This window comes from Peromyscus californicus, unplaced genomic scaffold (genome assembly GCF_007827085.1).
Source record: "Peromyscus californicus insignis strain IS unplaced genomic scaffold, ASM782708v3 Scaffold_16__1_contigs__length_79575227, whole genome shotgun sequence".
Lineage (NCBI taxonomy): Eukaryota > Metazoa > Chordata > Mammalia > Rodentia > Cricetidae > Peromyscus > Peromyscus californicus.
This window is the reverse complement of record NW_026294458.1, coordinates 6,196,756-6,220,075: the sequence shown is the minus strand read 5'-3', so window position 1 is coordinate 6,220,075 and position 23,320 is coordinate 6,196,756. Positions and strand designations below refer to the sequence as shown.

Below are 23,320 nucleotides of genomic sequence, written 5' to 3'. Positions count from 1 at the left end.
CATGGTGTGCGTCTGTTGTTTACATATGTGTATAGAGTAGATCATATTTAACCTCCAAAGCTGAACTATGTGTCAGGTGTTGTCAGGTGAGACTCATGCTAGTAATCACAGACTTGGAAGGCTGAAGCAGGAGGATTGCCACAAGTTTAAGGCCAGCCTATGTTATAGAGTGAGGCCTTGTCTCAGAAATCACAAAAAAGATTATGTGGCGATGTTCTATATTATTTACAGTTTTTAAATTAAAGAATTATTTGTGTGTGTTTGTGTTGAGTGTTTTTTGTTGAATGTATGTACATGTCTGTGCCCTTGAAGGCCAGAAAATGGTGTCAGATCCCCTGAAGCTGTAATTACCCTGTGTGGGTGCTGGGAATAGAACCCCGGTCCTCCACAGGCACTCTTGACTGCTGGGGTGCTGGGAATAGAACCCGGGTCCCCCACAGGCGCTCTTGACTGCTGAGCCGTCTCTCTGGCACCATGTTTGTTTGTTTGCTTGGAACAAGACACATTGCACTTGAGAAATGGGCACTTAAAGTGGTGTTGGCTGCTGCGGATATACAAAAGCACACGGAAGGATAAATTATGGATGACTTAAGTCATAAGGTGTGAAGTTTAGGCATTCATTGATGACCTGTAAAAGGATTGATGGTGTTTAAGAAGGATGGAATGTGGTTATGGGAGCTGTGAAATGATGTGATCCTCGGGCACATCACCCTTGGTGATGATGGAAAGCAGCAGGAAGGGCAGGCATGAGAGGTCGTATGGAAGACCCAGTTGACCTTCACAGTTAGTTAGATGTGGCGAAAGGAGTTGATGATAATTATTGTCCATTAAAAGAAATGTGGCTATGAAACTGGAAAGCTTGATTCAAAGTTTCTTAATATAGCCATGTGGTGGTGGCGGCGCACCCGTTTAATCCCAACACTGGGGAGGCAGAGGCAGGTGGATCTCTGAGGCCAGCCTGGTCTACAGAGCTAGTTCCAAGACAACCAGGGCTACAGAGGAAACCCTGTCTCAGAAATAATAATAATAATAATAATAATAATAATAATAATAATAATAATAATAATAATTCTGATATACCCATGATGCATAAGGGATTGTTTGCATGTAAACCATTCACTAAATGTCTTGTTTATGGCTTTGGCTGTCATATAAAGGTATTGCCCCACCACTGTTCATGGAAAATGTTGAGAAAGCTCTTTGAATTCACTGTGTCTCAGGTGTTTTTCTAGCTGCTATTGGTACTAAAAGATGGGCCTTGCCTTCAGAGAGCTCACACTACTGACCCTTACCTGGTGGTGTAGTTGTATAACTTTATTACTTTATAACCAAATATCTCATTGCTGAGTGAACAAGAATTGAAAAACCTTATTCCTGTGGGTATGGTAAAAACTTGTTCTTCAAAGGAGGTGAAAAAAAACATAGCGAGTCATAGACAAAGCCCAGGTGTATACAGTGAGGTAAACAAATACACAGTATGCCTGTGTGGTTAAAATGTCACTGAAGGGAACATACCAGAAAAGGCTCTATAATGGCAGTAGTCAGAGGGTTGCTGAGAAATGAAAAAGTCTCAGAAAACTCGACTAGATAACATTGTAGTCATAGCTGTCGAGGCTTCAGATGAGAGGGACCCTCTAATTTTAAGTGAGCAGATAAACATTTTAGACTTGCCACGAAGATTCTTTCCCTGCATTTTACATACAGGTATATGTTGTCGGAGGCTATGACGGGCAAAACAGACTTAGCAGTGTCGAGTGTTACGATTCCTTTTCAAATCGCTGGACAGAAGTTGCGCCCCTTAAGGAAGCAGTGAGCTCTCCTGCAGTGACTAGCTGTGTCGGGAAGTTGTTTGTGATTGGCGGAGGACCTGATGATAACACTTGCTCTGATAAGGTAAGCTGTGTGCTTAGAGAACGCCCTGCTGTTTACAAAGAGGAGACAGATGGCCTGTTGGCTAGGTCACCAAAAAAAAAAATGGTCTGCTGTCCTGTTCTGAGGGAAAGCACTGAATTTCAAGTCGCCACAGTGACACCATTATATAGCCAGTAATTTGCAGTGTGTAACAGATGTGGTTAAACCTTTTTGAAATGAGACTGATCTCAGTAAAATCCTTTACTGTTGTCTACAGGATTTAAATGCAACACAGAAAAGGAAGTGAGCGAAGGTCAAGGCACTAATGAAACTGCTTCTGCTTCCAGCTGGGTCATTTCTTAAACTTTTGAAGGGTGTTTTGGGTTTTGTTGTTTGGTTTGGTTTAGTTTGGTTTTTGTTTTTAGAACAAAAGAAGAGGAAAGATTTCCTCTATAGTGTAAACAGAGGATGGCCCAAAGTAGCTGCAGCTCGTTCAACTCAGGGACAGAAGAATGTGTCCTGGCATTTCAGGAGACGCCATGTTGATTCTGAGGAAGGGTATCCAGTGGCTAATTGGTTTGGTAGTGATATGGAATTTCATCAGTCAATTCATTTATTTTCTTACTTCAATGTTAATCTATCATCAGATGGTCAAGGTGCTCACCACCAAACCTGCTGATCTGAGTTCAATCCCCAGCTCCTGGGCTAGGCGAGCACCACCTCCGACGGTTGTCCTCTGACCTCCACATGGGGGCACGGTGGCAGTAAAGAGATAAAGCTACCTAAAAATACTAAATAAAGTTGCCTCGTTCTTCTGGAGTGAGTGATGGTTTTTAGCGGCGCTCTTACCCTGTAAGGAAAAGTCGTGAAACATGACAGAATCCACTAACAAGAGTTTTATTAAGACAAGGACAAAGGGATAGATGTGATTGCGCCTGCTGAAAGGACACATGAGAGAAAAGGGGGCGGGGGGACATGGGGCCTGCCTTTTTAAGGGCCAGCCCGCACATGTGCACACAGGCCCACGTGGCTACTCCACGCATGCACATAGATCATGTGGTCATGCCATGTGCAATTTATGTGACCACATAGCACAGGACTGTGACCTGGAAATGACTAAGTGTCCCGCCGGGGCATGCTGGACCATGGGGCATGGCTGGAATTCCTATCAGTAAGGACTAAACACATAAAGAAATTATATTCAGATGGAGACATGATTAACTTACATAAAGCAATTTCAGAAAAACTTAAGACTTACTTTTAGTGTACATTAGTAAACCTGGAGGCCGTTCTTCTTGGAAGTAATTGGTGTGTGTTTTGTTACTGTCTTCTGCTTGACGGTAATAAATTAGCCTTTCCTTGGTGATTTTCTCTTTTTTCAATCAAAGGAGATTTATCCTTCACCCAAAAAGTAAGAATTTTCTTAATTCATAAATTTTATTAATCAGACTAACCTTATTTAATTCTTTGAGTTAATGGCATTTGATTTTTAACCATGATTCTATATATTGACAGATTTTTAAAGCAAATTTACATATTTGTTTAGACAACTTGCTCCCTATTTTTCTGTATTATTAGGTCCAATCTTACGATCCAGAAACCAATTCTTGGCTACTTCGTGCAGCTATCCCAATTGCCAAGAGGTGCATAACAGCCGTGTCTCTGAACAACCTGATCTACGTGGCTGGGGGACTGACCAAGGCGGTGTATTGTTACGACCCCGTGGAAGACTACTGGATGCATGTACAAAACACATTCAGCCGACAGGTAACAGCACAGAGGCCAACCAGAAGCTAAGAGCAAATAAGTGACATGATTATTTACTAGAATTTCACTTTCCAAATATTTCATAATTTTTTTTTTTTTTTTTTTTTTTTTGGTTTTTCGAGACAGGGTTTCTCTGTGTAGCTTTGCGCCTGTCCTGGAACTCACTTGGTAGTCCAGGCTGGCCTCGAACTCACAGAGATCCGCCTGGCTCTGCCTCCCGAGTGCTGGGATTAAAGGCGTGCGCCACCACCGCCCGGCTTATTTCATAATTTTTAAACTCCCTCCCAAGGAATTGTTTTTTATTCTTTTATGTTCTTTTGTGGTGTTGGGAATCGGGTCCAGGACCTCGTGAACACTAAGTAAATACTCTACACTGAACTCCATACTCTGCCCCGAGGGTTAGCTTCTTTTTAATCAACCCAACATGAAGCATCCATTGTATTTAGGCTTTTGACTGAAAAAACTCAACTTTCACATTTTTCAAAATATTGTTCTGTTCTCCTGCCCTTTCTCTTTGCTATTTCAGAAAAGGAGGTCAGACTGAGGGCCTGTTAGTTTTACTGTAAAGGAGATGGTTGTGCTCAGGCCTCTCATCCACACACTCCACCTGAACAGCAGAGATAAACTGCTGTTCTAGAAAGGGTCCAGCCCCAGGTTCTTGGCTCTGCTCACCTTCCCTTGACTACCAAAATGCTGCTTCTGATGCTGGAATTCTGTCTCTCCTCATGTTAGTGTGTGCACGGGGATGTGAGTGCCCAGAGAGACCAGAGGAGGGGCCGCTCTCCTGGAGCCTCAGTTACAGGTGGTTGTGAGCCACCTGATGTGGGTGCTGGGAACGAAACTGCAGCCTTCTGCAGATGGCAGAAGTGCTCTTACCCCTGAGCCAGCCTGCTCCCCGCAAATGTATTCTCCCTTTCTTTTTCTTCCTTTCTTTGATTGGCTGGCTGGATTTTGTCTTTCTCTCTTTCTTTTTTTAGACAAGGTCTCACTGTGTAACCCTGACTGGCTTGGAACTACTGTCCTCTCCCTCCTGAATGCAGAGATTAAAGATGTGCAGCATACCCAGCCTCCAAAGACAAGTTCTTAAAGGTCACCAGGAGGCATCTCTCCTGTTGTTTTCTTAGTCCTTGTTTTTTCCACTCCATCTTCAATGAGTGCTGCTTAGCCTCTTTCCCCTGACTTAACTCCAGTTGACTTCTGAATTACTTCATTTGCTGCTCAGGGCTCACCCTGTTCTAACCCTTGTTCCCACCTGCTGTGGGACACTGTCCATGGTGCTCCAAAGCTGCAGACTTACAGTGGATCTGTCTCTTCTCCTGGTCTGTGTCCAGACATCCTAGACACCTCACTAGGCTTCTTCACAGTCTCTAAAAGAGGGATGCTCACACACTGGAGCTGTCCTCAGAGTCCTGTCCTCCAGTCTAGCTTCTCCAAGCCGCTTTGCTACAGTTATTCTCCAAACAAATCTTGTTATGTCCCCTTGACTGGAAACCTACTGAATGAACTCCCAAACCTCCCCGCTTTGTTAGAGACCCTCTCGTGTCTCCTCTTCGTTTTCTTTCCCACTTGCTGTTAGCCAAAGGGCTTTGTTTTTTCTTTTCTTTTCTTTTTTTTGAGACAGGGTTTCTCTGTGTAGCCCTGGCTGCCCCCAAACTCACAGAGATCCACCTGCCTCCGCCACCCAAGTGCTGGGGCTAAAGGTGTGTGCCACCATGCTCCACTGATTGTTTTTCCAATATCATTTCCTGTAACTTTATTCCCATTATATTATTAAGTGTGTGTTTTTATTTTCAGTACAGATCACATGTTATTTCAGATTGTTGATCCCCCGGCCTGTGCTGCTTCTGTACCTCTGTACTTGTAATTCCACTCATCCTCCAACAACAAACGCAGGTTATCTCGGTTAGAACTGACCTTTTCCCCACGGTTTTTGTAGTATTCACACTGAGTATAGCAGTTGTGTACTCAAAATTTCTGCTTATTTAATTGTGTTGATTTTGGTTTTTTGACTGGTTCTCAGGTAGCTGAACCTAGCCTTGAACTCTTGATCCTCCTGCCCCCACAGCTGTCTACTACAGTGCCAGGATCCCTTAGGAGTTTCGGTTTGTTTTTAACTTGTTCGTGTGTACGTATGTTTGTGTGTGTGTACGTTTGTTTGTGTGTGTGTATGTATGTTTGTGTGTGTGTATGTATGTTTGTGTGTGTGTACGTATGTTTGTGTGTACGTACGTGTGCACAGCACACGTGGAGGTCAGAGGGCAACATCAGGACCCCACTGTGTGGACCCTGGAATGGAACACAAGTGGTTGGAATTGGTGAGAAACACCTTCTAACCACACGCCCTCTACCAGGTCCCCTTGTGGTTTGTTAGGAGTGTGAGTGTGAATTATGTGTGCATGTCATGTGTGTAAGTGCCCCAGGTATGAGAAAAGAACGTTGGATCCCCTGGAATGACTGCTGGGAACTGAACTTGGGTCCTCTGGAATAGCAGCAAGCACTCTTAACCACTAAGCCATCTCTTTCCACTGCCCTGGACTGGTTTTGTTTGTTTCTTTTTGGATTTTATTTTATTGGTGGGTCTGTGTGAATGTATGCCATGTTTATTTCCTATACTGGAATTCAGCCTTCTTTAGGATACTGTTGAATTAGCAGTTCGTTTCCTCTATATCTTACATATGTTCATGTTCAGAATGTAGTTTGCTGAATTAGTGAACAAATGAAGTAAACAGCCTGACCGTCTCCAACCCCACATGTGCTCCTACTGGGGTGTACAATCTCTAATGAATTTTTTTAAGTAAGTGGGGAGCATTTTTAAGTCAGTAATGAATACTTCTTTTCCTTCTTCGGTACATCAAGCATTTAAACTGTTGTTAAAGTTTAGAATAGTTATATGAAAGCAAGTTTGTAATCTCAGCACTTGTTGTGGGTACTGAGACAGGAGGATTGTTGTCAGTTCAAGGCTAGCCTGGGCTACAGACTAGTAAGATTCTGTATATTTGGGGTTTTTTTTAACTATTTATTTTTATTTCATGTGCATTAGTGTTTTGCCTGCATGTATGTCTGTGTGAGGGTGTCAGATACCTTGGAACTGGGGTTACAGAGAGCTGTGTGTTGGGCACTGGGAACTGAACCCAGGTCCTCTTGGAGAGCAGTCGGTGCTGCCAACCACCAAGCCACTCTCCAGCCCCTGTATTTTTGTTTTTAAAGACTCCTCTTTATATTCCTTTTGCCTAATAATTATTTACACACAAATACAATTTGGCTAAGGATCTCATTATGTAGAATTAACTAAAAGTGTATTGGTGGCATTTCTGTGTCCCAGCCAAGACCTCTAGTAACAGAAGTTTTTTACTTTGATTAAAACCTGTTTTTCTCCGGGCAGTGGTGATGCACACCTTTAGTCCCAGCACTCGGGAGGCAGAGGCAGGCCAGCCTGGTCTATAGAGCAAGATCCAGGACAGCCAAGGGAAACCCTTTCTTTAAAAACCAAACAAACAACTGTTTCTCATTCATTTTTTCTCTTAAGGCTCTCTAAAGGGACTAGTGTCCCTGTTCCTTGGTCCTGTGATTATTATAATGGCGTCCCCTCACTGCAGTAAGCGATGTAAAGCCTTGTCAGCCTACCGTGCCCTTCAACCGTGGCCGCTGTCACGAACAGTACCCTCACTCCGTTCATGCAAATGTCCAGCACTCACACGTGTAGCAGGTGTTGGGCAAAAGGTAGATGAGCTGATATTAGATCTCCCCTTCTTGAACTGTGTTAAAGCATGTTAGTGTTTTTCAGTTCATTGTCAAATCCTTTATCTTCAATAGTTAATTGTTTGTTTCTTTATGTGTTTGGTTAAACAGGAAAACTGCGGTATGTCTGTGTGTAATGGTAAGATCTATATCCTGGGTGGAAGACGGGAAAATGGAGAAGCCACAGACACTATTCTCTGTTACGACCCTGCGACAAGTATCATCACAGGGGTCGCAGCAATGCCCAGACCAGTGTCGTATCACGGCTGTGTGACTATCCATAGATACAACGAGAAATGCTTTAAGCTCTAAACCCAGGGTACCTCACACGAGAAGCCACGCCAGTCCAAGAGGGAAGTTTTAAAAGCTACCAAGTGAGAACACATCTTTGTGCTGTACGCAGAAAGACAAAAAGAAATAAAGAAATAATCCTGATGCCTTTCTGCCCCAAATATCAATATTTGAAGCTGTAATCAATCCTTTCCTGTAACTGGGGTGAGGGGTGTTAAAATGAGGTGGTTAAAGCCTGGCATTGTAGTGCACACCTTTAATCCCAGCACCCAGAAGGCAAAGGCAGGAGGATTCCTGTGAGTTTGAACCCAGCCTGATCTGCATAACAAGTTCTAGGTCATCAAGGGCTACAAAATAAGACCTTGTCTCCAAAAAAAAAAAAAAACCATTTGGCCTACGAATATACTTTTTCATCTGTGAGAAACTGTGGGGTAGGAAATGATACCCAGCTGTAAACTTCTTAGGGATTTGTGAACTGTCTTTTAGGAATGTTGATTTCTTTTTTGTCAGTTATGTAGAGAAAAATTGTATGAATGAAGCTTCGTTTAGATTGAATCACCTGATATTAAGAATGTTCAGAATTCATTGTGAGGAGAAGAAATACGTTTTAAACATCTCTGTCACTGACTTTATCCATCCTGATTAATTTCAGTGAAGATGGTTTTCTTTCCTAATTGTAAAAATGTAGTAACAATTCAGTTACCATAAAATACCAAATTTTGTGACTTCATAGACTGTTCTCTGTTATTAAATCCCTTTTGTGAGCTTAAGTAGAAGATATAAAAGTAAGGAGAGCCGGGCGGTGGTGGCGCACGCCTTTAATCCCAGCACTCGGGAGGCAGAGCCAGGCGGATCTCTGTGAGTTCGAGGCCAGCCTGGACTACCAAGTGAGTTCCAGGAAAGGCGCAAAGCTACACAGAGAAACCCTGTCTCGAAAAAAACCAAAAAAAAAAAAAAAAAAAAAAAAAAAAAAGTAAGGAGATTTAAATTATACGTTAGTCCCTAAGGAAAAAATTAAAATAGCTATTGAAGAAAAAAAATGTGATACACTTGGGTACTCAGGGTATTTAATGAATCATCTGTGAGTCTGCTACAGAAGTTTTTCCCTTAAAACTAACAGAGGAGTTGAAATCCCTTTTACAGAGCCAGGAGGGGGTGTACATCTGTATCCAGGATCTGGACCGCGCATCAGAAGAAACCATACTGGGACTGAAGAGATGGCTCAGTGTTTAAGGACACTTACTGCTCTTGCAGAGAACCCTGGTTTGGCTCCCAGCACCCGAATTAGATGGTTCACAAAGGCCTGTAATTCTAGTTCCAGGAAACCCAACACCCTCTCTCTTCTCTGGGCACCTACAGGCATGTGGTGCACATAAATTCACATAGACACACATATGTACATAAAAGAAATAAATCTTTAAAAAAAACAAAAGTACATTTGTAGTACTGCTGTAAGAAAAACACGACAGGTTTGCTCCCTGCCCAGCACAGTGAGTTCATCTTCTGGTCTGATGCTTGCTCAGGTGCCTCTTCCCTGCCTAGTCAGCATCTCGTCCTAGCAATCTGCCGATTCCTTGATAGCCTAGAGCAGAGGCGCTCCTCTCAGTGGGGCCACTTGGTTGTAAGTTAGTGCTGAGCAGAAATCTCTTACTTGGGAGCCATTGTATAAAATATTGATCAGCACTTCCAAATTTCTACTAAAATTTTTTAGGTTTTTCACCTCCCATTTCCAGTGTTCAAAGGGAAATGCCGAAGTTTTTTCTTAGAAATATAAGTGGGTACAGCAGGAACTAAACTACCAAACTGATTATCTCGTAACTTGTGTGTGGACAGATAGCGATTTGCAATGCTGTAGGCCGTCCTGGGTGTTTGCAGTGTGTGACTTCCCAGGCACCTTTGTCTCTCACAATACAATATACTCCTTGTCAGTGACTATGATGTTACTAGATTTCTGTTAAAGTTAAGGTAATCATCAGAAGCCCAACACTGGCAAACTTCTTCCTCATCTTAGAATAATACAGATATTTCTTAAGAGTCAATGCTTAATTCGAATCTAAATTCTGAGAGAAAAATGCTAGAAAATACACTTATGAAATTGTTTTCAAGTCATAAATTTTAAATTTTAAACGATATAACTGATAATTATAGAAGCAGTTCAGAAAACAATTATCTGTCAATTGAAAGACAGTTGTATGTACAATTGAGGGTATTTGTACTGTAATTTTATAGTAAATACCTGCATTATACTTTTGTTAGATAATGGAAACGTTTTAATTCAGAAATTCTTAACAGTAAAGTGTGTGAACAAAAGTGTTTTGTAAATGCTTAGGATTCTACAAATCATCGTTATTCTCATGTATATTTGTAAGATGGTGTCCATTCATAAATACATCATATAAAAGACTTTCTCAAAGTAAATTTGTATTTCAGTATTTTTGTCTATTGTAAAAATATTATCTACTTGTATTTTGTAATGTTTATCTTTCATATACCCTTGTGTTTATTGTAGTAAATTGGAAAAATGCTGAAAAATCCTAATTTGCTTAAGCAAATCAGTTTTTCTTTATGTAATTTAAAACCATATAAATTGAATAGTTGCAAATTATGTTAACAGTCACCAGAAAGTATCTTGAGTCCTAGAAAATTAACTTTTTAAAGCTGCCCAATTGATACTTAACTTCTTTTAATTACTTATCTTTCTTATATTTTAACTTCTTTTATTACTTATCTTTCTTTGCTAATTCTTGATAAATAGTGGTGGTAAGGCCTGGTTTAAAAAATTAGTTTTAGGGTATAATTAATATATTAAAAGGGATGTATCAACATCTTGGTGTCATACCATATTCATGCTGTCCTCCCATAATTGGCAGAGTTTCTTTTGGTAGGTGATGCTTATGTGCATCTCTAAGTTACCTGTATGTGTTCATATATAGACTGTATGGTTGTGTACATACATCACAAATACCCAATGATTTTTGCAGTTTCGTTGTCAGAAACAGATGTGATAAAAAAAAAAATTAGTTGATCGTGTTCTATTCAATTTGCCGAAGACTAAATTTGAACATTTCTAGAGTACTCTTTGTTGTTGAGACAGGATCTCTGTAGCCTGTGCTAGCCTCAAACTCTTGGCAACTCTTTGCCTTCTGAATGCTGCAGGCACAAATGGAAGCCAGGACCAGTTTTCTAGAATAATACTTTCATCTGGAAGTACAGATCTGGTCATGAGGATCTGTGTAACAGCAGTGTTAGGGATCAGAAAGCAAGCTGCTGGTAGAGGAGTCCACAAGAGCCTGTTGAGGTCATCCCAGCTGGAAAGAACTTGAAGGTGTGTTTGTGGATCAACAGAAAATTACACTTGGGTTTTGTGTGCATTTTTTCATGAACTTGAATCCTTTTCCAACTCTTCTCCATGTATGTGAAAAGGTGGCCTGAGTTCCTCCTTTTCTTCTGTGCCATCCCCACTGACTCTACTAACAGGTGAATTGAATTTTCTGTAGCTGTTTTCGTAGACGATTGGGATCCAGGTGTTTACTCCATTTCAATCAGGTTTAAAAATACATAAATGCTCAGGGAGGATGTGAGCCTGTGGCTGCTGCCTGTTGGGGTGTGTGCAAAGTGCTGTCTCTTAAATACTATTCAGTTGACAACTCTAGACTAAAATTCGTTCAGAAGCTTCACACATGGCCGTAGTTGAACATACGGTCTACTTAGAAGGATGACAGTGCTTCGTGAGCTGACACATTCTCTGGTGAGTAGGAACTGTGTATGTATCTGCTGTCAGCCTCCCATTTGGAAAGACAAAGGCTGTTTTTCTACTTTTGTCCATGTCCAAACCAGGTGGGTGCCGCTTTTTCCTGACCTGACAACAGATTTTAAAAATCACTGAGAGCCCATGCACTGAGAGGGGAAGGAAGTTGAGTTACTGTGTGTGTGTTCCTTTAACATCTCTGGATATATATGTGAAAAGGATACATACTCCAGACTTTTATGTGGCACCAAGTGATAAGATCATGTCTAGAGGTTTCCTGAGGACTGCCTTGTTTTGTAGTCAGTCCAAGACACCACTAGTTAACATGATTTGGCCTTGATAGCCTTAGTTGTGCATAGCTGAGTATGCCCATAATTCCAGCCCCCAGGAGGTGGGGGGCTAGAGGGTCAGGAGAGTTCAAGGACAGCCATGGCTGCATAGTCAGTTTGAGGCCAGACTTTGCCACATGAAATCTCATGTCAGAAATAATCATGGAATGTTTGACATGGAATTATATCACTTCACCCATTATTTTTGTTAGTAAATAAACAATTCACTATACCACATAACCAGAATGAAGCAGTTTGGCTGACCTGTAAGCCAATAGATGGGACTCACTATTCTTACAGCCACATCTAATGCCAGGCATCAGACGCCACTCCCAAGAGTGTAAACTGATAATGCCAGAGATGCTTTCAAAATATTTTAGACGTTTTAAAGCATTGTATCTTAAGCAGGCTGGAGAGATGGTTCAGCAGTTAGGAACACTAGCCTTTCTGCTCCTGCAGGAATCTGTGGGTAGGTCCGAGCACCTTCATGGTGGCTCACAAGCGTCTGTAACTCAGTTCCTGGGGTTCCAATACCCTCTGGCCTCCACAGGCACCAGGCACACATACAGTGCACATACATTATGTGCAAACACTCATAGTACAGACAAAACATTCACGCACATCAAAATTAATGAAAACTATTAAAATAATGTATATGAACCTTTTTACATTTTTGTGATTACCTTAAATATTAAGCTTATATCATATTAAAGGTGATCCTGAGTTTTAAAAAGTGAAGTCATAACTTTATGTATCTTTCCAAAGAAGTTTTGTTGGAATGTTTGTGCCTTAAGCCCCCCAGTGCACTGAAGTCTGATAAAATTAGGCATGCATAAACTGCAAATTTGCCTCCTATGCAGTAATGCGTGTCTTTATTTTTTTGTTGTTTGGTTTTTATTTTTCATTTTTGTTATTGAAACCGGGTTGGTTTTACCTTTTGAGTCAGGGTCATATATAGCTCCGACTGGCCTAGAACTCTGTTTTTGCTAAAGATGCTCTTGAACTCCAATTGTTCTTTATCTCCCAAGTTCTTGGATGATAGCATGTGCTACCACACCTGGCTGTTTGGGTTCTTGTCTGTGGATTGGTTGGTTGGTCGGTCGGTCGATTTAATGTAGCCCCAGCTGGCCTGGAACTTAGTACATGGCCAGGCTGGCCTTGAGCAACTGCAATCCTTCTGCCTCTGTCCACCACACCCATCTGTCCTGAAGTGCGTTGGTGAGTTCCAAGTGTGTCATTGCTTGGCAGAAAGAGAATGTTAAATGAGGTTGTTGCTTGGTTTACATTTTTAACTCTTGGTACCTAGGTGCTTTTAAAATTCTCAGATAAACACCCATTATGTTCTCATAAAGGTCATTTGAAATATCTAATAGTGAAGAAACTATGTGTAGTTATTTCTGTTATGTCTTTATATTAGTCATTAGTTCTGCTCTGGGCTTTTTCTTCTAATTTTCTTGAGAAAGCACTTCCTCTTCCTTGTCACCCCCCTGCAGTGTGAGTTTCCAGAGCTCTCTGAGGTAAGGCTTTCAGAACTGAACAACCATAATGTGCTTTACTGTAAAGCCACACACCTATTGCTTTCGGTTTGAATCTTCACAATGACAAAAGGATGTTTTCTGTGTTCTTCTTCTTGGCTCTGTTGTAGTACATTAATGCTTATGTTTTTGTTTAATGGCACTTCTTCCATAGTTTAAATTTTTAAAAGTTGTATCTAATGTCTTTTAAATATTACTTGACTATATGGTTGCATTAAATTTTGTTTACCAAAAATCTGATGAGTTTTAGTTTTTGTTTTGTTTTAATATACCCAAGTGATTGTATGAAAAAGGGACCAGGGGAAAATCAGATGTTTATATTCACCAGAATAACCATAAAATAAGTGAGGACACAAACAATAAACTAAAGTAGTGATTTGAGGAAAGGAAATGGTGGCTAACAAGAATACTAAAGTTGATGTGTGTTGAGCACGGTCCCCAGTATAGTGGTGTTGAGGAGCTGTTCATAGGAAGCAGAGCTGGGTTTAATAAAGACATGTTAATACAGCCTGTCTAGGAGGGTTAAGAGAAAGGCACTCAGAAAGCAGAACACAGACCCACCTAAGGGCATGGCTGCTGACTTAACAGTCAGCCTAGTGCAATGTGGGGCAGGAAGGGTACTGGATCCCCTGGAACTTGGGTTACAGATGTGAGCCTGCAGGGAACCAACTCCCAACCCTTGAGTGGTAGAATTTTTCAGAAATGAAGGCTCTACCCTGTCCCAGTATTCCTCTCCTTTGCCATCTGAAGCCATGAAGCCCGTTCATGTGGGAGGGTTCCTTATGCTTGGTTTGCCCATTCATACTAAAGGAAATACTGTAAACTGTTTGGAACACTGGCTCTTGAGAGTTGTATCTAGGGACTGGCTGCTTTGTGGGCAGAATCCTGCCTGACTTCTATGAGATCATTTTCCCTCTTACCTGTTTTACAGAACATATTTTCCATTCTTAGGGCATTCTCATTAAAAATCCAGTCTCCTAGGGCATGATGGTATAGGCCTTAAATCCCACTTGGGAGGCAAAGGCAGGTGAATCTCTGTGTAAGTTCAAGACCAGACTACACTACATATCTAGCTTCCAACCACCCAAGGCTACACATTGAGATCCTGTCTCAAAAAAAAAAAATGACATATATGTGTGTATGTACATATGCATACATACATACACATACATATATATATATATACATATATATATATATATATATATATGTATATATATATATGTGAATCAGTAATTTTTGAGTATCAGAGGTTGTCCCAAAATTATGTTCTGTTTGAAAGTTTAGATCCACCTTTATGGGGGAAAAAAGGAGAAAATGGTAGTTCATGTGGGAAACCAAGGACCACTGACAATAAAAACATCTCGTGCAGAATTGGAAGTCCAGCCAGTGAGTTGAGAACACTTGTTCCTCCTAAGAGGACAAGTCCTTCAGGAATTTGGATTAGAGCAGCCTTAATAACTTGATATCAGCTATCTGAGGATGACACCATTTCTTAGAAGTTGGATAAATGGGGGAAAGATAGCTTTTACTTTTTAATGTTTTTAAGTTAGTTTGCCCTTCTGTGCATGTTTATTAACTGTTTGGATAAGGTAAAAGAAGCTTTTCCAAATTTTTTAAGTTGAAACAAAGGCAATTTTTAAAAATAAAGTTTTGAATCTTTTTTTTTAAAAACAGTCTAGTGAAAGGCAGGTAATTATGTGTCACTGCCCTTGTAAGGGATTGAATAGGTCGGTTCTCACAAGAACAGGTTATGCTTAGCTCTCAGCTCCATCTCTGGCTTTCTGTGATTCTCAGCTCTCATGCATTCCCCACCATGACACACACCATCTATGCTGTAATCAAGGCAGAGCCCCCTTCCCCATAAGGGCTAACTGGTCTTCAACCTTTAAAGCCGTGAGCAGAATAAGACTTACTCTGTAGAAGCTACCCAACCAATTAAGTCTAAATTACCTATCCAGTACCCAACAAGAGCTGAGTGTGGGGGCACACAACCTCAACTCCAGCACCCAGAGGCGGGAGCAGGCAGGCAGATTGCTATGAGTGCCAGGCAATAAATAAGTAAAACTAGAACTATAGCGTGGTTCAGCTATACCACTCCTAAGCATATACCCAAAGGACTCTGTACCCTGCCACAAATACTCCACATCCGTGTGCATTGCAGCTCTGCTCACAAAAGCCAGAGGGGTGCGGGGGGGGGGGGGGGGGGGGGGCGGGGGCTGGCATCAAACATGGAGCACAGCAGTGGTCCCCAGATGCTGTATACTATCCTGCCAAAGGAGATGTACATGGTGTCATAGTAGCATGACTGTCCAGGAGTCATCACCTGCTTCCTGGTTGGCTCTGAGGCCCACCATAATGGAGGGAATACCCACTTGGTGCTTTAAATCTGGTAAAAAGCTGGTAGTGCCAGACATGGTGGCGCACGCCTTTAATCCTATCATTTGGGAGGCAAAGCCAGGCAGATGTCTGTGACTTCAAGGCCAGCCTGGTGTACATAGCTAGTTCCAAACCAGCCAGAGTTACATGATGAGACCCTGTCTTTAAAATAGTCTGAGCCAGGGTTGGGGGGTGGCACATGCCTTTAATCCCAGCACTCGGGAGGCAGAGGCAGGCTGATCTCTGTGAGTTCAAGGCCAGCCTGGGCTACAAAGCGAGTTCCAGGACAGGCACCAAAACTACATGGAGGAACCCTGTCTCGAAAAACACACACACATACATACATACATACATACATACATACATACATACATAAAATAAAGTCTGCAGTGTTTGGGTGGAATATTCTCCAGATATTCAAGTTTGTGCTTTCAATTAATTTATTTCTGGGTTTTGTTGGGAAGACATATTAATTGGTGAGAGTATAGTATTGAAGTCACCCCCTGCTGTTGTACTGGGATTATAATGTGACTTCACATTAAAAAGTACTTGGCTGGGCACGATGGCACATACCTTCACCCCAGCACTTGGGAGGCATGGAGACCTCTGACTTTCAAGTCAGCTTTGTCTTCATAGTGAGGTCCAGGTCAGGGCTACATAGTGAGGCCCTTTCTCTGAAAAAAAAAAAAAAAAGAGAGAAGGGTGGTTGGGGGGGCGAGATAAGGATGAAAACAGAAAAGTAGGAGAAGTAAATGAGGGGCTGGAGAGATGGCTCAGAGGTTAAGAGCACTGACTGCTCTTCCAGAGGTCCTGAGTTCAATTCCCAGCACCCACATGGTGGCTCACAACTATCTGTAATGAGATCTGTTGCCCTCTTCTGGCCTACAGACACACATGCAGGTAGAACGCTGTATACATAATAAATAAATCTTAAAAAAAATTTCTATTAAAAAAAAAAAGTAAATGAGATACAGGTTAGTAGTAAAGAGTGACTTTAGGTCAAAAGACATGGAACTGAGTGATGATGAAAAGCAAAACCCTCATGAGGTAAAATGCACAAATAAGAAATGAAGAGTGCTTATGGAGTGGATTGCTGGCGCAGCTGCTCAGTTAACAGGTCAAGTTCTCAGATCCTTCTGTTCTTAGCAGGCTCCACCTGGAGCTGTGTAGGGAAGGGGTGAGTGGGAGCAGTGGTCTGTGCAGCTCCTGTGTTGGGTGGGTTCTGGTTTGTGAGGAGGGGAGGTTGCATGGGCCCTTGTGACTAATTCCCTCAGACTCCTGAACTCCACCGTGGCCTGTTCTGGTCCTGAAGGTCCAGAGTACGTGGAAGTTCCCCTTCCCCTCGTCCTTACCTGTTGTTTGTTTACTCTCTTTACTCTTCCTTTCTCATTCCTAGATCTTCCTCTCCTCCCAGATTTCTCCTTCTATTCTCTCTGCCTGCCAGCCATGCCTATCCTTTCTCCTGCCTTGCTATTGACTGTTCAGTTCTTTATCAGACTATTGGGTGTTTTAGACAAAGTAACACAGCTTCACAGAGTTAAACAAATACAACATAAACAAAAGTAACACACCTTAAAACAATATTCCCCAACATTTCCCCCTTTTTGTCTAAATAAAAATAAAGGTTGTTTTTTTTTTTTTTTTTTTTTTTTGGTTTTTCGAGACAGGGTTTCTCTGTGTAGCTTTGCGCCTTTCCTGGAACTCACTTGGTAGCCCAGGCTGGCCTCGAACTCACAGAGATCCGCCTGCCTCTGCCTCCCGAGTGCTGGGATTAAAGGCGTGCGCCACCACCGCCCGGCATAAAAATAAAGGTTTTAATTTTAACATAGTAGCTAACTACATACAACAAAAACAATTATCAAGTAGGAATTACATTTACAATATTCTGTCCATTTTCAGTTAGCATATTCAAAAAAAATAATGCATTATTTATCCTATTTTAGTGAATCCAAAGTTTCACACCTAACTTACTATCATAATTAAGAAAAACTGCAACTATAACTATCTAGTCTTCAACTCCCTCAAAGACCCAGAAGGATGTAATATTATCTAGCAACAGAGACATTTGGCTGCCTATGTCACCTAAAGTTCTTCTGCAACGTTGGGGCATCCTTCTTCAGCCTATAGGCCTAGAGTATCTGGCAGACTTTTTAATGAAGCAGGAAATTTGAAGGACTATCCTGACTTTTATTGGCAAAATTCATCGGTCACTTTCCTCTGTGTCCTACAGAATATCTGGCAGACTCTTCTGTGAATCAGTAATTTTGAAGGACTGTTCTGCCTTGTTTTGGCAAAGCTCAACAGTCTTTTTTTCCCTATGTGTCCTGCACATCCAGTCTGGACAGCACATAGTCAAGCAGTCAAAGGCAAGAATAGCCGGGCAGTGGTGGCGCACGCCTTTAATCCCAGCACTCGGGAGGCAGAGGCAGGTGGATCTCTGTGAGTTCGAGGCCAGTCTGGGCTACAGCGCCAGCTCCAGGAAAGGCACCAAAACTACACAGAGAAACCCTGTCTCGGAAAAAAAAAAAAAAAAGAAGAAAACAAACAAACAAAAAAAGGCAAGAATAGTTTCTTTGCCCAGTGGCTAACCTTGCCAGAATGAAAGCAAACTCTATAAGGAGTTTCTTCAATGTCCATTGTCTTCTCTGAAGTAGATTGGTGCTGCCAGGAACAGATGTATTTCATTGTTATAAAAAAACCTTTAAATTAACAAAACATTTTTTTTTTTTTTTTTTTTTTGGTTTTTCGAGACAGGGTTTCTCTGTGTAGCTTTGCGCCTTTTCCTGGAACTCACTTGGTAGCCCAGGCTGGCCTCGAACTCACAGAGATCCGCCTGGCTCTGCCTCCCGAGTGCTGGGATTAAAGGCGTGTGCCACCACCGCCCGGCTAACAAAACATTTTAAATGCCATATTCTATAGGTCTTTGGAGTATTTGAAGACCATCTATCTAAAATATATCCATTTGACCTAGAAAACATATCTAACATATATCTATAGATTTTATTGTTTTTTAATTATTTATTTATTTCAATGTAAATTGATGTTCTGCCCACATATATGTCTGTGTAAGGGTGTCAGATCTCTTGGAACTAGAATTACAGACAGTTTTGAATGCAATGTGGGCGCTGGGAATTTAACCTGGGTCTTTGGAAGAGCAGCCAGTGCTCTTAACCGCTGAGCCATCTCTCCAACCCCTATAAATTTGATTGTTATAAATAACTAACTACTGACCTTTTTTCTTTTTTTTTTTTTGGTTTTTTTCAAGACAGGGTTTCTCTGTGTAGCTTTGCGCCTTTCCTGGTACTCGCTTTGGAGACCAGGCTGGCCTCGAACTCACAGAGATCCACCTGCCTCTGCCTCCCGAGTGCTGGGATTAAAGGCGTGTGCCACCACCACCCGGCCCTGACCTGTGTTTCTTGATTGTCCTATATAGTTTATAATAATAGCTTTCAAAAATTGGAACTTTACATTTTTAAATGAACTGCATAGGTATAATACCTTAAACAAGAGTAGAAACATATATACAATATATTGTAACAAAAATAACCTTAAATTTTTATCAATATAAAAAATTCTTTAAGCAAGAGTAGAAACATATACAGTATATAACAAAAATTACCTTAAATCTGTATCAATATACAAAAGTCCTTTAAGCAAGAGTAGAAACACATATACAGTACAATAAAAATAACTTTAAATTTGTATCAATATATTTCCCTAAATGATAACAAACATCCATAACCCATCAAATAACAAAAAGCCTCCACACCCCTCTTGGGAATGTGGGCATAGTTTCTCCTCCATACTGTTTCCTGCTGTCTATGGATGTACATTAGTTTCTTACATCCATTTACTTTATTTCTCTATAACAAACTTCTATCTACACAGCTTCAGTTCCATCCTGACACTCAGTTCCTTCTGTTCCTTCCTTTCCTGTCCTCTCATAGTTTTAGTAAGCTCCAATGCTTTTGATCTCATCTTCGTCTTCAGTTCCTCTGTCCATGCTCATTTCTTCTCTTCCTACTCTCTTGACCTGACCCAATCCTTATTCTCTACAAAAGATCTGCCCTGTTCTCCTCTCCTCCAGCCATGCGACTCTGCCCTACCATCTACAGAAACTCTGCCTTGTTCTCTTTTCCACTGGCCACACAACTCTGCTCAGACCAGGAATTCTGCTCCAGTCCTTACTGCACCTGGTTATGCAAGAAGCCCTATTGTCCTGAGTCAATAGCTCTGCAATGCTACTAGGCCTGAAGGCAAGGGATGGTCTGAGTTTCATTTGCACAAGAAACAAAGCTATGCATCTACAGCCCACCTGTCTCCTAGGCCCTGCAGGGGTGTTACCTAGTGGATCAGCAGTAGATCTGAGAAGCTTAAACTGTTTGTCATATGGCCTAGTAGTATATGAGCTCACAAGAAAATCATAGCAAGAAACAGCTGAATATTAAAAGCTGAATAACAGCCGGGTGGTGGTGGCGCACGCCTTTAATCCCAGCACTCGGGAGGCAGAGCCAGGCGGATCTCTGTGAGTTCGAGGCCAGCCTGGTCTCCAAAGTGAGTTCCAGGAAAGGCGCAAAGCTACACAGAGAAACCCTGTCTCGAAAAAAACAGAGAAACCCTGTCTCGAAAAAAACCAAAAAAAAAAAAAAAAAAAAAGCTGAATAACACCAAATATTCCTTGGTAAATGGCTTCCCTCTAGAAAAATTCCTTGACCTTTCTAGGTATAGCTTTAATATGTACAGCTGAATCTCTGTAATGTATTCTTGCGGCTTGCAGAAATTAATGATAAAATAGAATGTATTGTTGTTCTATGGATTTAGTTCTGAAAGTAAAATTTGCCATAAATTAGAAATAGATTTTCTAAAGACTCATTTTTGTATGATGATAAAAAAAATTTTAAAGAACATATACTTCTGTGCCATGTGTGTGCATGGTGCTCATAGACACTGAGTGAGTATGTTGGATCCCCTGAAACTTGAGTTGTGGATGGTTATGAGCAACCATGTGGGTACTGTAAAAGCAGCAAGTGCTCTTAACCACTGAGCCAGGCCTCCAACGCCTCTAGTCTTTGGATATTTCCCATCTATGGTGTATGTGTATGTGTATGGGTGCCTTTTAAAAATCAGCAAATTTTCACACACACACACACACACACACACACACACACACACACACACACCATTCTTCTGCCTCACAAGTACACAGCCTGGATATGTAGGCCGTTTCTAAACCCCCCAGCTTACTTTTCCTGCCAACAAGAACCTGACCAAAACAGGCTAGAGGTCTCTGGAGCCCCTGCTGTTCCCTGGGCCTTCCACCCTGCTGCATGCTTATATCACTCATATACATGCTGTCCAGGCAAAGTGGAGAGAGGTCACTGGACTCTCCACCCAGGGCATAACTTCTGCCCTGAGTACACAGTTGCTGATGAAGCCATGGCATTTCACAACAACAACTGTAACCCTGACTAAGACACCTTCCTATATAACAAAGACAGACATAGTAAGAAACAAATCAGGGAAATCCCACTCATCATAGCCTCAAAAATCAACTAAGCAACTAAACAAACAACAACAAAAATCACATATATGCCTGGAAGTAACCTCTGTAGTGAAAATTTTAAAATCCTGAAGAGAGGAAGACACTAGAATGTAGAAAGTCCTATATGCTTGTGTATCAGAAAAATTGATATGGTGAACATGGTCATCTCTCTTAGGGTCTTATTGCTGTGATAAAACACAATGACCAAAAGGAAGTTGGGGAGGAGAGGGTTTATTTTAGCTTACCCCACATCACAGTCCATCACTGAGAGAAGACAAGGCAGGTACCTGAGTCAATCATGGTGGTGCAGCCTTTAATCCCAGCACTACAGAGGCAGAAGCTGGAGGATCTTTGTGAGTCAGGGGCCAGCCTTGTGTACATATAGAGTTCCAAGACAGCCAGAACTAAACAGAGACCTTCTCTTTGAAAAAAAAAAGAAAGAAAAGAAAGAAAAAGGACAGGTACTTAGAGACAAGAACTAATGCAGAGGCCATGAAGGGGTGCTGCTTCTGGCTTACTACCAATGGCTTGTTCAGCCTGCTTCTTACATCACCCCGCAGAACCACCAGTCCAGGAATGGCACCACCCACAGTGAGCTGGGCCCTCCTACATCAATCATCAAGAAAATGCATGATGGGTATAGCCGGAAGTTTCTGCGATCCCACCCAGCCCTACGGGCCAGTAGCCACTTATAAAATAATCACTGAGAGGCTTATATTAATTACCAACTGTATGGCCTATGGCAGTCTTCTTGCGAGCTAGCTCTTTCATCTTAAATTAACCCATTTCTATCTATCTATGTAAGGCCACATGTTCCGTGGCTTTACCTGCATCCTATTACATGTTGCTCTTTGGATGGCAGTTCCGTGTCTCCCTCCATTCTCCTTTCTCCTCTCATTATCTCTCCTGGATTTTCCTACCTGGCTCCATCCTGCCCTGCCATAGGCCAATGCAGCTTTATTTATTAACCAATGGGAACAGCATGTATTCATAGCATATCCTACAGCAGATAGGCTTGCCCATAGACAAATCTGGAAGGGGCATTTTTTTTTTTCAATTAAGGGTCCCTCCTCAAAAATGACTCTAGCTTGTATCATGTTGACACAAAACTAGCCAGCACACCATCCTACCAAAAACAAGTTCAATGCCAATAAAAATTCCAGTGACGGGAGTTGGAGAGACAGCTCACCAGTTAAGAGCACTGGCTGCTCTTCCAAAGGACCCAGGTTCAATTCCCAGTACCCACAGGGCAGTTCACAACTGTCTGTAACTCCAGTTCCAGAGGATTCAACACATAACTCCAGTTCCAGAGGATCTGGCACCCTTACACAGACATACATGCAGGCAAAAACACCAATGCACATGAAATAAAAATAAACAAAAAAAAATTCCAGTAACATTCTTCAAAGAAACAGAAAAATAAAAAATAAAAAGTGTATATAGATGCACAACAACCCCTGCAGATCCCAAGGAATACTTGGGTCAGTGGAATAGATTAGAAGTAAGGCTATGCAACTAGGGCTGCCTGGTTCTTTAGAGAAAGGCAGAAGCACATCCTGGAGAAGACACCATCTTCAGTGAATGGTACTAAACTGGGTATCCACATGTCCAAAAGTGAAACTAGATCCTGTCTCTGAGCCTGCAAACAATCAACTCCAAATGAGTTAAGGACCTCAACATATAACCTGAAATTCTGAAATAGCTCAAGGAAGAAGCAGGGAGTGCAGACAAAATATTAGCATAAGTAAGGACTTCTGACTAGGACTCCAGTCCTCAGGAAATACCAACAACTGGCAAAGGGGACCTAAGGAGTTCAAGTTCCTGCACAGCAAGAGCTGTCAGGTGAGTGAAAGGGCGTCTACATAATGGGAGAAAATAGAAATCTAATCAAGGATTAATATCTAGAATATAAAAAGAATTTAAAAACCTAAACATCAAAACGACAATTTGCTGTGGGATGTTCTGTATGTCAAATGTGTTGCTGATTAGTCAATAAATAAAACACTGATTGGCCATTGGCTAGGCAGGAAGTGTAGGCGGGACAAGGAGGAGAATAAAGCTGGGAAGTGGAAGGCTGAGTCAGAGAGACACTGCCAGCCGCCACGATGAGAAACAGCATGTGAAGATGCCGGTAAGCCAC

At 41.7% G+C, this 23,320-nt stretch overlaps 1 protein-coding gene across 4 annotated transcripts in view; it reads left to right on the top strand.

Moving 5' to 3' along the window:
* The window catches only part of Klhl24 (kelch like family member 24), a 43,035-nt gene extending 29,536 nt beyond the window's left edge, over positions 1 to 13,499 (top strand). For all 4 annotated transcript variants that reach the window (XM_052740197.1, XM_052740200.1, XM_052740199.1 and 1 more), the window contains 3 exons: positions 1,705 to 1,893; positions 3,430 to 3,618; positions 7,468 to 13,499. In XM_052740197.1, the coding sequence (XP_052596157.1) occupies positions 1,705 to 1,893; positions 3,430 to 3,618; positions 7,468 to 7,668 (579 nt within the window). In that variant the 3' untranslated portion in view covers positions 7,669 to 13,499. The remainder of the gene's footprint in view (positions 1 to 1,704; positions 1,894 to 3,429; positions 3,619 to 7,467) is intronic.
* Positions 13,500 to 23,320: the final 9,821 nt, after the last annotated feature.